Source organism: Gobio gobio (genome assembly GCF_949357685.1).
Source record: "Gobio gobio genome assembly, chromosome: 11".
Classification (NCBI taxonomy): Eukaryota; Metazoa; Chordata; class Actinopteri; order Cypriniformes; family Gobionidae; genus Gobio; species Gobio gobio.
In genome coordinates, this window is record NC_137104.1 from 444843 (window position 1) to 461910 (window position 17068).

The window sequence follows — 17068 nt, forward strand, 5'->3', positions numbered from 1 at the left end:
TCATATATGTAATTATTATACCCATAATCAATTACACATGTATCATTTTAGTTAATCAATAATTAATAGGCACTTAGTTGAAATTAATATAAATAGCCTATACGAAGGTCATACAAATAAGCTTTAAAATCAATAAATAAAGCTTTAAAAATGCCTTCATGTGAGTTTAAATGCTCAATTCTCTCTATATATCAACTAAACTAACTTCAGAGCTTTTACTTGCATTGACGTAGTGAATATTTTGTCCTCTTTTATAGACAGCTCTTTTCTTCTTGCTGTGTAATTTGTTTAAATTCTTAATATTTTTCAATCATGTAATATTCTGCAGAAGACAGAAGTGAATCTCAGTTTGACTGATCCACAGCGTGTGATTGGCTGTTCAGTACTGATGTCACAGCTAAACTCCTAAACTCAGGATCAAAGCCTGAGTTGACAGAGAAAGCTGATGATCAGCATCATGGGACCAACAGAGCCTGAATAGATTGGTTTGGTTTTGATAACTCGAAACTAATCCTGTAACCCTGAGTTTGTTAAACTAGCATCATGGAACCGGCCCCTGGTCTCCGCGTCAGCTCTGATCTGAGATCTGTGGTTTATAACAGAGTTCTGCACCGAACGCTTCCTCTAGGTCTCGCAGTAGCGATGTTATTAAAGGATTAGTTCACTTTTAAATAAACTTTTGCTGATAGTTTCCTCACCCCCATGTCATCAGAGATGTCCATGTCTTTCTTTCTGCAGTCGAAAAGAAATTGTTTTTTGATGAAAACATTACAGGACTTTTCTCCATATAATGGACTTTAATGGGCTCCAAACGGGTCAAATGTCAGTTTCAGTGCAGCTTTAAACGACCCCAGATGATGAATAAGGGTCTGATCTAGACAAACCATCAGCTTCTGAGAGAAACCCAGCAGTATTTATGCTATTATTTTACCTCTTATCAGACGAGCGTGATCATCTCTGAGCTCAGACATAACTTCTGCTAAGTGAGGTCAAAATACGAGCCTGGTCATAGATATATCAATAGTAGATGCCTCATTCTACTGATCCGTGCAGGCGCTAATGAGGCATCTACGTATATATCTATGACCACGCTCGTATTTTGACCTCACTTAGCGGAAGTTATATCTGAGCTCAGAGATGATCACGCTCGTCTGATAAGAGGTAAAATAATATCATAAATACTGCTGGGTTTCTCTCAGAAGCTGATGGTTTGTCTAGATCAGACCCTTATTCATCATCTGGGGTCGTTTAAAGCTGCACTGAAACTGACATTTGACCCGTTTGGGGCCCATTGAAGTCCATTATATGGAGAAAAACCCTGGACTGTTTTCATCCAAAACCTTCATTTCTTTCCGACTGCAGAAAGAAAGACATGGACATCTCTGATGACATGGGGGTGAGTAAACTATCAGCAAAAGTTTATTTAAAACTGAACTAATCCTTTAATACTGAGGTGAACTCAAGCGCGTTCTCACTGGATCGGTTTAGTAACAGTGTGGCGTGATGGAGATCGGCCCGTGTGGTTTACGCAGCCACAGCTCAAACGAGTAGTTCTGCTTTGGTTTCGTTTGCCGTCCGATGTTTCTCATATGTAACAGGAACTGCAGCTCTTATCAGTGGTGCACCAGTGCCTCCTCCAACCACATTCAGCCGCACCAGCGGGAAAACAGGTCGCAAAATGCCACCATTTAGTCGCAGTCTGGAGCCCTGCACTGAACGTTTATTGAACGCTTCAAACACTCAGAGATGCTAAAGTATGAAAGGAGCGCTAGACGAGAGAGAAACAATGAAGCGAGTGTGTGTTATTCTACACCCGATCAGACCTGAAGATCTCGATCACCTGGTTTGGTTTGTTTAATAACGGCTGAAGCTGGTTCTGCAGGACAGACTATCCTGTGTGTGTGTGTGTGTGTGTGGATCGATTCACTAGAGAGTGTGTTTGGTGAGTGTCACAGGCAGAGGTGGACAAATTACACAACTCCATTACTCGAGTAAAAGTAAAAGTACCACTTGTCAAATATTACTCTGTTACAAGTGAAAGTTGTTAAAAAGTATTTTTACTTAAGTAAAAGTACAGAAGTACTTGCTTTTAAAAGTACTTAAGTATGAAAAGTAAATTTCCTTTTTTATGTCAATGCATTATTTCATTATTGTTGCATTGTTGTATAAATGCACGCTATGCCATCATGGTTCAACATGCTAGCATACGACCACCTTGAACTAATTTAAATACTTAAATGTTACAAAGCTGCTGTCACTTTAAGGCTGAATGCACAAATCCTACACACTGATACACATCTGATATTCCCCCAACTGTTTACGTTCACTTGAGACATAATCAAATTTGTTTTTAGGTGAATACTTTCCAAAATGAAAATTGTGACATTTTGTGTGTATTGGTCTGTTTAAGTGCGAAAAACACACAAAAGAAAGCTCTATTCAGTTCAGTACTCGAACTCTGGCATCTGAGAGGCACAACAAAACAGACTGAACTGAGCTCTTTCATCAGGCTTTTTCAGATTCATCCATATGTCTATGCTTCTTTCTCCCAGACATTTACATTTTGCAAAACAAAAAAAAAAACACTTTTAAAGAAGAAGAAAAAATCAGCCACTGACTTGCAAAGCTGCTACAGAAACGACTTTTGACTTCGAGGATCTTGATAGAAATGTAGTGGAGTAAAAAGTACGATATTTGTCTTTCAGATATAGTGAAGTTAAAGTAAAAGTTTCCCTATAAAATAATACTTCAGTAAAGTACAGATACTCAAAAAGTGTACTTAAGTACAGTACTCAAGTAAATGTGCTTCGTTACGGTCCAGCTCTGGTCACAGGTTGGAAGCACAGATATCAGATGCTTATCGATCGCTGGGTATCCAATCAGGAGTCCAGATAAATAAAGGCTAATGCTTAATAAAGTCAGTGATGAGCAGAGAGCGAGTTCTGTGGTTTGATTAAACTGCTTCTTATTTAGTAATTGTTAGGCCTGTGGCGATAGTCCATCAATAAATTAAATCGCACTATAAAAAAAATTAGCTCAATTTTTCCGGCCGCGAAAATTTCCAGCGTCCGTTTTTATATCCATTTTTGCCGAGCGTTAATGATCACGCTCTTATACATGTAAATGATTCTGAGCGCGACAAGACAAGAGAACGCTCTGTATGTCAATGTCCTGTGTGTGTGTGTGTGTGTGTCCTGTGTGTGTGGCTGCGTCTCATGCTATTGAGGGACACTCTGACACACACACACACACACTTGACGCACAGACAGACTCGCGTCACATCGAGTTCTCTTTTGCTCATGAACAAACAATAACAACAACACAGAGAATGTTGAGTATTCTCATATTAGGGTCTTAAATGAGTTAAATAACGTCTTAAATGAACTTAAAGAGTTGTGAGATAATGAGATGCGCGGCTGTTCTTAAAGTGACAGTAGCACTGATGATGATGTCATTAATGTTCATCACAGAACAACGGGAACAGAGGAAAGTGTAGCTTTAATGATGATTCATCTATATTTCAGTTATTATTTATGCAGTTAAGAAAGGTGTTTGATAACTATTACATTTCTGTATATGTCTAACAGGGAAGGCCATGGGTAAATATAACATTTATTATAATGGGGTTATGTAGAGATTGTTTTAAGTTCACTTAAATTAAAAGTAGTTTTTTTTTTAAGTCTAATAAATGTTGAAATTGGCATCTCTGTGACGTCATTAATGTTTCATAGAGACATCAGAGATACTGGCCTTCATTCATAAAAACATGACAATACAACACATATTTAAAATGTGCTGTTAATAAATAGTTTCTACATTGATTTGGAGAGTAACTGAAATGATTACAATATCAAAACATTAAAAATGTATTAAATCGTGATTAATTACAGAAACAAAATGCGATTAATTAGTAAACACAATCATCTGCTGCAGTTTTCCAGCTGTTTATTCAAGAGCATTTGTTTGTGAACAGACTGAGTCCATTGCTTTTTTTGTTTTGGTTGTTTTGTTCATTTATTGTGGATATTTAAAATGCTTTCCGTTGTCAGTGTTAACCCTTAAACGCATACCTCGGGTCTTCAGTGACCCGGGACATCATTCACTACACTACCGTCCGCTTTCATTTTTTTTAAAGTTAGATATCAAACTTCTTAGTATTCTTCAAGAAATTCATTATAAACAATATAACACAAATAAAATTATAAATTTCCCATTGATTTTTGTACAAATTGTATAGGGTCGCTAACAACCTGGGGTGTGTCACTTAATGAAGAAGCTGTTGGTGATCAAAATATAGATTTTGAAGATGTTGAAAATGATGGTTTTGATAATATGTGAGGTCGTGAATATGAGCCAGATGCTGAATGTTCTGGGAAATGTGCTCAAACTGAACACTTCCCAGCGCCAAAATATACAAAATATGCTTTATTTTATTCTTCTGTAATTGTTACTCTAATATCAGGAGAGTTTTATATTATCGCGACAGGTAGAGATCCATCCGTGTTAGATATATATCTGGGTCGCTGAAGACCCGAAAATGTAATAATGGTTGGCGAAACATTCATGCATTTAAGGGCAGGGATGGCTCGATACCACAACTTTGTCTTCGCTACGATTCCACAATCTAATACCGAAGTACTGATATTAAATCAATACCACACAGGGTCTGAATTTTGTTGTAGGTATTGCGCATAATTTTACTCACTCTCGCAAGTTTTGGGTTTCTGAAGCGGGAAATTACCGCAAATGTTTATTATTAAATGAATCAACAAAGATTAATCACATCAAATCAGGCATTTGGAAACTTTCTTGTAAGTAATTTCAGCATTATTGCGCGTCTCCATTCTCTCAAAATGAGCAAATTGCTTCTGGCTTCAAAAGACATCACACCTGCACTATAAAAGCATCTGCGCGCTCAAACACTTTCACTGTCGTTTCGGGACAGCTGAGGGAAATCACTGCCCACGTCTTTTTAAACCTCGCCAATTTGAACATGCAAGCGATTTTATAGAATTTCATAATACATGGTATGAGAGCTTTCCTTTGAGAGAGTTTTCTTTGTGCTCATACCAACAACACACACACACACACACAAGCCTAGAGCTCGCGTTTCCTAATTAAGCTGTTTTTCATCAGTCAAATACACACAAAATTATGTCAAAAATGTCCATCTTTAGTGAGTCGTCACATAAACACAGTCGGTTATGTCTTTCGCGGATGTAAATAGTGCAATAGTATGCGTGCAAATCTAAACATCACTGGTTGAAACGAACGCTGGAGATTTCTTTATATTTAAACGATACGATCTTATGTATGTGCGTTAATCAGTGTTGAAAGAAAAGTCTAAATTAGATGGTTTGAATGATCTAATCTCACCTGTCGAACTCTTACAAGACAGGAATGGCGAGTGAGCGATGCTTGGCGAGGTTTGATGGTTCTTCAGCAGTTTTATAAGCAAAGTAATTCCAAATTTCACGTCTAATCCTTTCTTTATTAATGAGTTTTGTGCGTGTTGAGTGAGAATCAACTGCTGTATTCATCTTGTTCCTCTATGGCACCACATTTGCCGTTTCGCATCAGTTTGTGTAGCGCACATCTAGCGGTGAACTTCGGAACAGCAGCATATACAGAAATGAGCAAAATCATGATATCGTACCGTTTTAAATAAAATATAATACTGGTATTTTCCCAGTACCGGTATACCTCGCATCCCTATTTAAGGGTTAAATAGTCTTTAGAAATAAACGTTTATTGATCTCTGAAAAGGTGAACCTACATTATTATGCCATTATCATTATTTTAGATGAAAATGGTCTCAGAACGACAATATTATCGTTTATCGCAATCATTTCTTGGCCAATTTATCGTCCAGCAGAATGTGTTATCGTGCCATCGTCTTGTTTCCGTCACTGGTGTGTTTACCTGGAGGGGCCGAAGGTGAAGGTGATGAAGAGGAACACGGCCATCACACACACGGCTCTCTTATTGCTCCCCGACTCTGTGGCCTGCGTCACACAACACATGATCAGTTAGAGCCATGAGGGAAGCCTGAAGGGCTGAGGTGTGTGTAAAGCCTGAAGGGCTGAGGTGTGTGTAAAGCCTGAAGGGCTGAGGTGTGTGTAAAGCCTGAAGGGCTGAGGTGTGTGTAAAGCCTGAAGGGCTGAGGTGTGTGTAGCCTGAAGGGCTGAGGTGTGTAAAGCCTGAAGGGCTGAGGTGTGTGTAAAGCCTGAAGGGCTGAGGTGTGTGTAAAGCCTGAAGGGCTGAGGTGTGTGTAAAGCCTGAAGGGCTGAGGTGTGTAAAGCCTGAAGGGCTGAGGTGTGTGTAAAGCCTGAAGGGCTGAGGTGTGTGTAAAGCCTGAAGGGCTGAGGTGTGTGTAAAGCCTGAAGGGCTGAGGTGTGTGTAAAGCCTGAAGGGCTGAGGTGTGTAAAGCCTGAAGGGCTGAGGTGTGTGTAAAGCCTGAAGGGCTGAGGTGTGTAAAGCCTGAAGGGCTGAGGTGTGTGTAAAGCCTGAAGGGCTGAGGTGTGTAAAGCCTGAAGGGCTGAGGTGTGTAAAGCCTGAAGGGCTGAGGTGTGTGTAAAGCCTGAAGGGCTGAGGTGTGTGTAAAGCCTGAAGGGCTGAGGTGTGTGTAAAGCCTGAAGGGCTGAGGTGTGTAAAGCCTGAAGGGCTGAGGTGTGTAAAGCCTGAAGGGCTGAGGTGTGTGTAAAGCCTGAAGGGCTGAGGTGTGTGTAAAGCCTGAAGGGCTGAGGTGTGTGTAAAGCCTGAAGGGCTGAGGTGTGTAAAGCCTGAAGGGCTGAGGTGTGTGTAAAGCCTGAAGGGCTGAGGTGTGTAAAGCCTGAAGGGCTGAGGTGTGTGTAAAGCCTGAAGGGCTGAGGTGTGTGTAAAGCCTGAAGGGCTGAGGTGTGTGTAAAGCCTGAAGGGCTGAGGTGTGTGTAAAGCCTGAAGGGCTGAGGTGTGTGTAAAGCCTGAAGGGCTGAGGTGTGTGTAAAGCCTGAAGGGCTGAGGTGTGTGTAAAGCCTGAAGGGCTGAGGTGTGTAAAGCCTGAAGGGCTGAGGTGTGTGTAAAGCCTGAAGGGCTGAGGTGTGTAAAGCCTGAAGGGCTGAGGTGTGTGTAAAGCCTGAAGGGCTGAGGTGTGTAAAGCCTGAAGGGCTGAGGTGTGTAAAGCCTGAAGGGCTGAGGTGTGTGTAAAGCCTGAAGGGCTGAGGTGTGTGTAAAGCCTGAAGGGCTGAGGTGTGTGTAAAGCCTGAAGGGCTGAGGTGTGTAAAGCCTGAAGGGCTGAGGTGTGTAAAGCCTGAAGGGCTGAGGTGTGTGTAAAGCCTGAAGGGCTGAGGTGTGTGTAAAGCCTGAAGGGCTGAGGTGTGTAAAGCCTGAAGGGCTGAGGTGTGTGTAAAGCCTGAAGGGCTGAGGTGTGTGTAAAGCCTGAAGGGCTGAGGTGTGTAAAGCCTGAAGGGCTGAGGTGTGTGTAAAGCCTGAAGGGCTGAGGTGTGTGTAAAGCCTGAAGGGCTGAGGTGTGTAAAGCCTGAAGGGCTGAGGTGTGTAAAGCGGGTGTTCACCTCTTTCCCAGCGAGCCGCAGTCTCAGAGTCTGGTTCTCCCTCCGCAGGCGCTCGTTCTCCTGCTGGGCCTCCCTCAGCTGAGCCTCCAGGTTCTGCAGGTACTCCTTCTTCTTCTTGCGGCTCTGACAGGCCGACTCGCGGTTCTTGATCATGCGCTGCTGCCGCTTCAGCACCTTCATCTGAGGAACAGGGGTCATTTTCACAGCAAATTTTCATTTAGTTTGAGTCATAGTCTTTGACTAAGGGCGTTTTCACACCTGCCTTGTGTGGTCCGGATCAAAATTGCATGTGTGAAACCTCATCTCAGTCCGGATCAAACTGAACAAAGGTTCGGTTTGTTTCTACAGGGAGTGCAGAATTATTAGGCACGTTGATTTTCTGATCATATTTTTTTTCCAGGCACATTTGACCAATTCCAAACCACAGTAATCCTAATAACTACTATTGATTTAGTATTTAATAATGTATAAGTGATATATAATTGTTCATGAAGGCTGGAAATGAAAATCACCTTATATTCAGGTGTGCAGAATTATTAGGCATGTTTTCTTTTACAGATAAATTGAGCCAAAAAAGAGATTTAACTCAGACTGAAAAGTCAAAAAGTATTAAATGCCCATGAGAAGGATGCAATACTAATGCAATACTAGACATTGCAGTTAAGGCGTGACCATTGGACAGTGAAATGCTCGTTGGGTCAGCAGGGTCAGACAAAAACATGTGGCGGAGAAAAGACACCTGTTAACTGCAAAAGAATGAAGAATTAAGGTGAAGAATTAAGGGTGAAACCATCAGGAACCCTTTAGTCTCCAGCGCCACCATTTTCCAGAGCTGAACCTACCTGGAGTCTCCAGAAGTGAAGGTGTCAGGATCTCAGAGACTTCAGTTAGGGAAAGAATCCTAAAAAATGACCCCCACTAGATAAGAGTCACAAGCTGAAGTGTTGTAAAATACATGAAGAAGGTTTTTTTATAGGCTTTATGGACAGATAGGTTGAGAGTGACTCTTGAAGGACCAGCACCACATCCTCTAGCTCCACTGTTTGAAGAATTCATCTTCCAGAATCTGGCAGTACGTTTTGGGAGTTCATTTTTAGTCCATCTCTGCAAAACGGACTTCAGGATGGACTAAAATGAACTCCCAAAACGTACTGCCAGATTCTGGAAGATGAATTCTTCAAACAGTGGTACTAGAGGATGTGGTGCTGGTCCTTCAAGAGTCATTCTCAACCTATCTGTCCATAAAGCCTATAAAAAAACCTTCTTCATGTATTTTACAACACTTCAGCTTGTGATTCTTATCTAGTGGGGGTCATTTTTTAGGATTCTTTACCTAACTGAAGTCTCTGAGATCCTGACACACACACACACACACACACACACACACACACACACAGACACAGACACACTCACATCTATGTCAGGCAGGCCGGCCGTGGGGATGATGGGTTTGCTCGGGGCTGATGGGCTGCTGCAGTGAGGCATGCTGGGAGACAGAGGCTCCATCTTCACTATAGCGGGAGCAGAACCCAAACACACGGACTGAGACAGAACCACTGCAGGAGAGAGAGAGAGAGAGAGAGAGAGAGAGAGAGAGAGAGAAGGCTGTCTGTTATAGGTTATGCCATAATTAATAAAGCTTCTGCAGGTGTAATGAAGCTCAATGTAAACTGGTGATGTTCCCCTGCACTGGGTGGGCGGAGTCAGAGGATCTCACCAGGCGTGGCGCTCTGGTCCATCGCAGGAACCGGAACCGGAACCGGAAGGCTCTGCAGGATCAGGGCTTTGGCTGGACTGGGGCTGGGCGGCACACACACCGGTTTGGGCTGGAGCAGGGGTTTGCTGCTCAGGATGCTGCTGGCCTTCAGTGTGGCTGCGGAGGACAGGAGAGGTCAGAGGTCATGGAGCGGGCAGAGAGCGCTCACATCAAGTCAAGTCAGCTTTATTTATAGAGGACTTTTATAAGCTTTACAGTGTTAAACAGGAAAATAATGCAACAATTTTATTCAGCCATTCTGGAGAAAACGCTGATGTCATCAGTTCATTTCAATTATCATACAGTGACAGTGTGGGCTTTAGAACAGTCATTTAGTTTATATGGTTAATTTAGTTTAATAATTAGATGTATTTGGATATTTAGTTGAAAAATGTAGAAAGATGTAGTGTCCCCAACTGAGCACGCCAAGCCAGAGGCGATCACTTCAGCTCTACACACACACACACACAGTGTCACGTTACTGAGGAGAGAGTCACCTGACCCGTTTGCTCACTGTGTGTGTGTGTGTGTGTGTGTGTGTGTGTGTGTGTGTGTGTACAGGTTTGGCTGCTTTAGTTGTGTACTTGAGACGGCCAAATGTCATTAACCTGATATAAAATCAATGGAAGTCTATGCAATGTCCTCACTAATAATGTAACAAACAGGTGTGTGCGTGCGTGTGTGTGTGTGTGTGTGAGAGAGTGTGTAGACCAGTGGTTTGTGCGTCGAGGCTGCTGAGTGTGTGTGTGTGTGTGTGAGAGAGAGAGTGTGTAGACCTGTGGTTTGTGCGTCGAGGCTGCTGAGTGTGTGTGTGTGTGTGTGTGAGAGAGAGAGTGTGTAGACCTGTGGTTTGTGCGTCGAGGCTGCTGAGTGTGTGTGTGTGTGTGTGTGTGAGCAGACCTGTGGTTTGTGCGTCGAGGCTGCTGAGTGTGTGTGTGTGTGTGTGTGTGAGAGAGTGTGTAGACCTGTGGTTTGTGCGTCGAGGCTGCTGAGTGTGTGTGTGTGTGTGTGAGAGAGAGAGTGTGTAGACCTGTGGTTTGTGCGTCGAGGCTGCTGAGTGTGTGTGTGTGTGTGTGTGAGAGAGAGAGTGTGTAGACCTGTGGTTTGTGCGTCGAGGCTGCTGAGTGTGTGTGTGTGTGAGCAGACCTGTGGTTTGTGCGTCGAGGCTGCTGAGTGTGTGTGTGTGTGTGTGAGCAGACCTGTGGTTTGTGCGTCGAGGCTGCTGAGTGTGTGTGTCTGCACGATCTGATGCTGTGGAGCGACACTGGCCACGGTCACTTCAACACTCGCCAGCGGCGGCGACAGGACGTCTCCATACATGTAGGGCGGAGTGGGGGGGTTCTCACTCTTCACCATCACCTGACGGACACACACACACACACACACACACGAGTGAGGAGGGAAGACAGACCTAGATCATGTTCGCTCAGCTGCATTGACAGCAAACACACACATCGAGTGATCATGTGAGCAAGTGTTGAGTTAGTGATCATGTGACCGTGATGGCGGCACAGGTCTCAGAACAGTGAGGACGCACCTGAGCTTCAGGTAAGGAGAGTATGGAGCTGTCAGAGGTCAGAGACGACGCTGGGGACGGAGGTTCAGTCTTCACCTGGAAAACTGCATCACACACACACACACACACACACACACACACACACACACACAGGTTACTCAAACACTGCTGTAGTAAGCGGAGCTGTGGATCAGAGGCAGATTTACTCACACATGTCCACTGGCAGAGGTTGAGTAATCCTCAGCTCATCCTTCAGGACTGACATTTCACCTGCAAATAAAGCCAGAGTTTATTTCCCAGAATGCAGCAGCGGCTGCTGATTAAACACACGCTCTGATGTTTGCAGGTCAGAGTCCTCCAGAGACAGACACACAGTCATTAATGTCATCTATTATTATTATTATTATTAATGTGCAGTCTGTAGCGGTTGCCATGGTGACGGTTATCTGCTGAACTCGGCGGGGTCGTGGCGGGGTCACACCTGAGAGGCTGATGTCCAGGTTCTTCCATGGGGACGTGGGGTCATCAGGGTCAAGCGTGAGGACGAGATCCCGCTCCAGCTGAGACACACACACACACACACACACACACACACACACACACACACACACACACGTCATGATGAACGAGATCACGTCTGATAGCAATCAAAACTTTGGCGAAATTGCAGGACGTGTTTGATCAAATTAAAAGCCGTTTCCAAGTTTAAGGCAGGTGTGTGTGTGTGTGTGTGTGTGAGTGTGTGTGTGTGTGTGAGAGAGTGTGTGTGTGTGTGTGTGTGTGTGTGTATGACGAACCGACTTGCACAAATAGCCTAGATCTCAAAATGACCGGTTTGGAGAATATTCACTTAAACACAGTTTCTCTTAAATGGGTGTAAATATTTGGGTATAAATGCATTTGGTCTTAAAGGGGCAGCGTCTGATTAACTGCTGACGACTGAGCCATTAATCAAATCAAACAACACAAGGCAAAGAGAAAATTACTTGAGCTCTTTTATGATTGCTTTTTTTAATTCTTTGATTAATAAAATGTTACAAAGAACATCATGTAATAATATATCACAATATTAGGCTACTGTTTTTTTCTGTATTTTTGTAAAATAAAAATGTGCATCTAAACTAGGAGGAACGAGAGCGAGCTGATGCAGGAGCACATGACCCGATCACATGACCCGATCACATGACCCGATCACATGACCCTGAACATGAGGAGTGTTTATTCTAAGCTTTCAGCGACTGCATTAGTGTTTAACACACACCCTGTCATGAGCTTTAACAGACGAGTGTGTGTCCTCAGGGCAAAACATTTTACAGGTCATTACCTCATTTAGCATGAAAACACGTCCTGACAGTCAGTGTGAGTGTGTGTGTGTGTGTGTGTGTGTGTGTGTGTGTGTGTGTGTGAGAAAGTGAGTGAGTGAGTGTGTGTGTGTATGAGTGTGTGTATGTGTGCGCGTATGTGTGTGCGTGTGAGAGAGTGTGTGTGTGTGTGTGTGTGTGTGTGTGTGTGAAAGTGAGTGAGTGTGTGTGCGTGTGTGTTTGTGTGAGTGAGTGAATGTGTGTGAAAGTGAGTGTGTGTGTGTGTGTGTGTGTGTGCGTTTGAGAGTATGTGTGTATGTACCGATGTGTTATACTTCAGTTCTCCAGTGAAATCCTCCTCCATATCCTCACACTGATACAGACAGGCATCTGAAACACACACACACAGTATATATTATATACAAGCCCTCTGAGATGAGATCTTCAGGTGAACGAGTAACACACACACACACACACACACACACACACACACACACACACACACACACACACACACACACACACACACACACACACACACACACACACACACACACACACACACACACACACACACACACACACACACACACACACACACACACACACACACACACACACACACACACACACACACACACACACACACACACACACACAGTTTGTGTTTCATGAACCCACTATTGTTAATAATAATCAAATGTAAAGATTATAATGCAGTGATTGGCCTCAGCTGCAGGTTTGGTTCATGGGTTATAACGCTTTAAAGGCACAATATGTAAGATTTCTGGATGAATATCCTCTAGATCAGGGTTATTTTACACTCTAAAAAACAGGTTCAATATGGCACCAAAAACGGTTCTGGGCTCGTAATCTCAGGGCCGTGTTTCTCCACTTTGGAGGTATGGAAGCGTTCCGAGCCCTGTCCCCAATCGCCACAACAAAAGGGGAATTAGGCTTTCAGTTTACCTCTTAATATTTATTTTATTAACATCACATTTTTAACCTGTTCATGTTTAAAATATTCTAGCTGACCCCCCCAGAGTGAGTTTTTTTAAGGCAACCGTTAGGTTTAGGTTTCCATTAGAGGCTGGCTGATATTATCGACTGATATTAGGCATTTTCCAAACTATCGATATCGGCATTTATGATGGCCGATAAATGAATATTTAAAAAAATTATAAAAACGGACAAAACACCGCTCAACCACATTATGAGTGTTGGCGTTTCATAGTTTTTATACATTTTATTTATCAGAACTTTAATATATTTTTATGTTCCTCTGTTCTGTTGTGACAATAAAACAAAACTGCATTATCAGATTATTTTCGAGAGGCTGAGGATCATGAATAACTAATGTAAGGGAAATCTATAAATGAGTCCTGTCAGTCGCATTTACCTCGCGTGAATTTATCAGTTTCTCCTGAAATGCACGTAAGCGACCGGTGAACTGGGAGAAGAATAGAGTTAACTTTATAGTTACTTACACTATGTGTATCTGATATGAATAAAACGTCGGAAAATTATTTTTGAATGGATTGTTATTGCTGCTTCCAGTGACACCAGTGTGTATTTTACTCTATTGTTTTACTAGTAGGTTGTGTATTTAAATGTTTGAAACCTAAAATAATAATTATGTGGTTGAAAACAATGCATGATATGTCAAGTCACCTTCATTTATATAGCGCTTTTTACAACACGGATCGCTTCAAAGCAGCTTTATAGTGATAATAGGGAATACATTTTGCTTTAGAAGAAAAGCTAAAGTAGATTTTTTATTATTATTATTATTATCATCAAGCACTGAGGCCCTAGCCCGGCCCATGTCCGACAGATTATCAAAATGTTATCAATTATCACAGTCCGACTGAAGCCCGTGGTTTTTTTTCTATTTTTTATCCTCCCTATTACACATCGTTGCAGACATTATAATAGTTCAGTTTTGTTTTTAATGACAAAGTAGTTATATTTTGTTTCGTTTCTTTATGAAGTTAATTTAGAAAAATGGTTTGAAGCATTTTTTTGTTTGTTAAATTAAAGTTTTTGTTTTTTAAAGTAACGACCAAGCGGCCGACAGTGAGTTAGCCGCATGTTTGATCAATTTAGCCTCTCAAATCAACACTGGACTTCTTGCTTATAATAAAATCCATAGATATGAAACTTTACAAGCATCACAATGTTAATTTAAACGTTTAGCCTAAAAAAGACATTTTTGACAAGCTGAGACAGGCTGCTCGCAAAAAAAACAGGCTAATCAAAAAAAAAAAAAAAACATGCAGGTTGTCTTGCCTTACACCTCTCTACAAAATGAATATAAATCCGATCTTCAATTCCCGGCCTGCGCTATATGCACATTTAACGAGTTCACGTCAACGAAAGCAACAGATATGAGCTGCATTACTGTATATTCATCAGCTCATTTCAAGATCAAAGACCGCAACATCTCAGGTGCACCGAAATAAAAACCCCACATGTGGGGCCGCTCAAAAGGCTAATAGAGATGGGCTCAAAATGACCACATTTCCTCCCGTTTGTCGCGCCCCACTCGTCATGTCTCTATTCCCCACATTTTGAGTAACACTGTCATAGGGGAACCTTTAAGTGCTATATAGCACCCTAGTCAAAGAAGCGCTGAAGAAACTCTGAAGCACCAAAATTGGTGCTATATAGCACTAAAAAAGGTTCCCCTATGATTACGAGCCAAGAACCATTTTTGGTACCATTTAGAACCTTTTTTTTTTTTGAGTGTAGTGCATTATCCCAAATGTGTCCCAGAATGTTTAAATCAGTGATTTTCCCCAGGACACGGCCCGTGTGTGTGTGTGTGTGTGTGTGTGTGTGTGTGCCGCCCATCAGTGACATCATCCCATCAGTGTTATTGTGCAGTAACCATGGCAACACTAGCGGCGCTTTAAAGGATTAGTTCAGTTTTAAATAAACTTTTGCTGATAGTTTCCTCACCCCCATGTCATCAGAGATGTCCATGTCTTTCTTTCTGCAGTCGGAAAGAAATGAAGTTTTTGGATGAAAACAGTCCAGGACTCTTCTCCATATAATGGACTTCAATGGGCTCCAAACGGGTCAAATGACAGTTTCAGTGCAGCTTTAAACGACACCAGATGATGAATAAGGGTCTGATCTAGACAAACCATCAGCTTCTGAGAGAAACCCAGCAGTATTTATGCTATTATTTTACCTCTTATCAGACGAGCGTGATCATCTCTGAGCTCAGACATAACTTCCGCTAAGTGAGGTCAAAATACGAGTCTGGTCATAGATATATCGATCGTAGATGCCTCATTCTACTGATCCGTGCAGTCGCTAATGAGGCATCTACGTATATATCTATGACCACGATCTAATTTGACCTCACTTAGCGGAAGTTATGTCTGAGCTCAGAGATGATCACATTCGTCTGATAAAAGGTAAAATAATAGCATAAATACTGCTGGGTTTCTCGCAGAAGCTGATGGTTTGTCTAGATCAGACCCTTATTCATCATCTGGTGTCGTTTAAAGCTGCTCTGAAACTGACATTTGACCCGTTTGGAGCCCATTGAAGTCCATTAAAAGGAGAAAACCCATGGACTGTTTTCATCCAAAACCTTCATTTCTTTCCGACTGCAGAAAGAAAGACATGGACATCTCTGATGACATGAGGGTGAGGAAACTATCAGCAAAAGTTTATCTAAAAGTGAACTAATCCTTTAATATCTGCTGTGTTTTATTAGCCACTGTTTGGATCATTGATGGACAGAAACTCCTCATTGTTCTCCAGCTCAACACAGTTAGTCTGATTGTGTAAATCTGCTGTTGTTCATTTACCACAAGAGTAGCTTAACAACATCACTTTAACACACTCACATGTGTGTGAGAGGATCAAACACACACGCATGAGCGGAAGAATAAAAGCTCCGCCCACTCAAGAGTCAAGACATGCCTCTGAGTCGAGGAATTACACACTGTACCTTTAACACAATACAGAACCAATGCACTCTAACCAATCAAAACACCATAGCAACACCCTGGCAACCACCCACACATCCCTAGTCGGTACTATAGTATACTTGATTAATATATTTGCCGTTATATAATGTGTGTTGGAGAGTTATTAATGATCATTACTATGAGAAAACTAGTTATAAGTGGTCTTGAGGTAAACTGATCCGGAGGCGCGTCATCAGTCCAGGCCACTCCCCCTCACTCTTGATGCGCGTTCACGGTGAGCTCAGGAGTGAACCCGCAGTGTTTATCGGTCAGTGTTTAACCCGCTGTCCGGCTCAACTTACCCCAGTCGTCGCTGGTCAGCAGGTTATCTGCGCAGAAGCGGCTGTCCGGCTCCGACAGCAGCAGCTCCGCGGTCATCATCGCGCACATCCTCCGGGATCACACTCACACACACACACACACACTCACACACACACACACACACACACACACACACACACACACACACAGGCGTGGCCGCTTTCACACACACCAGCTGACTTCCACACGCGCAGGGCAGTCCATCCGTTAATAAACACCGGAACCGAGGCGCGGATCGCTGTATTGGCGCAGTTTAACGGTTTAATTCGCCATCGCGCGCCGTCGCTCGACTGACATACAGACAAGGAAACTCATTTCCCTAACAAGCCCTGCCTCTTTTTGTTCGGATCAGCCAATCGGACTGCAGAACACTCTGGAACTCCAGGAATGCCATTGGATGAGCGATGAGCCAATCTCTCGCGGGAGGGCGGGCTGTAGTCGCAGATTGACGGCTGCACAAGCCAATGAAAAGACGTTATGAATTCACTGGTGATTGACGGATTTTTTGACCAGTGAAATGATAGAAAACACGAGTTTGGTGTTTATTCCGCGATGCTAACTCTATCCTTTCTCTGTTTTATATTCTTCCTTTCTGCATCAGGTGTAGTTCTGTCATTTACATTTGAGCTGATGTTGAA

The 17068-nt window shown here is 42.7% G+C and overlaps 1 protein-coding gene across 2 annotated transcripts in view; it reads right to left on the bottom strand.

Moving 5' to 3' along the window:
• The window catches only part of atf6b (activating transcription factor 6 beta), a 24493-nt gene extending 7730 nt beyond the window's left edge, over positions 1-16763 (bottom strand). For both annotated transcript variants that reach the window (XM_079829835.1, XM_079829834.1), the window contains exons 1-10: positions 16412-16763; positions 12446-12513; positions 11304-11382; positions 11033-11092; positions 10844-10926; positions 10506-10665; positions 9268-9423; positions 8964-9106; positions 7551-7730; positions 5923-6005 (exon numbers count right to left, since the gene is read on the bottom strand). In XM_079829835.1, the coding sequence (XP_079685961.1) occupies positions 5923-6005; positions 7551-7730; positions 8964-9106; positions 9268-9423; positions 10506-10665; positions 10844-10926; positions 11033-11092; positions 11304-11382; positions 12446-12513; positions 16412-16499 (1100 nt within the window). In that variant the 5' untranslated portion in view covers positions 16500-16763. The remainder of the gene's footprint in view (positions 1-5922; positions 6006-7550; positions 7731-8963; positions 9107-9267; positions 9424-10505; positions 10666-10843; positions 10927-11032; positions 11093-11303; positions 11383-12445; positions 12514-16411) is intronic.
• Between the last annotated feature and the right edge of the window lie 305 nt (positions 16764-17068).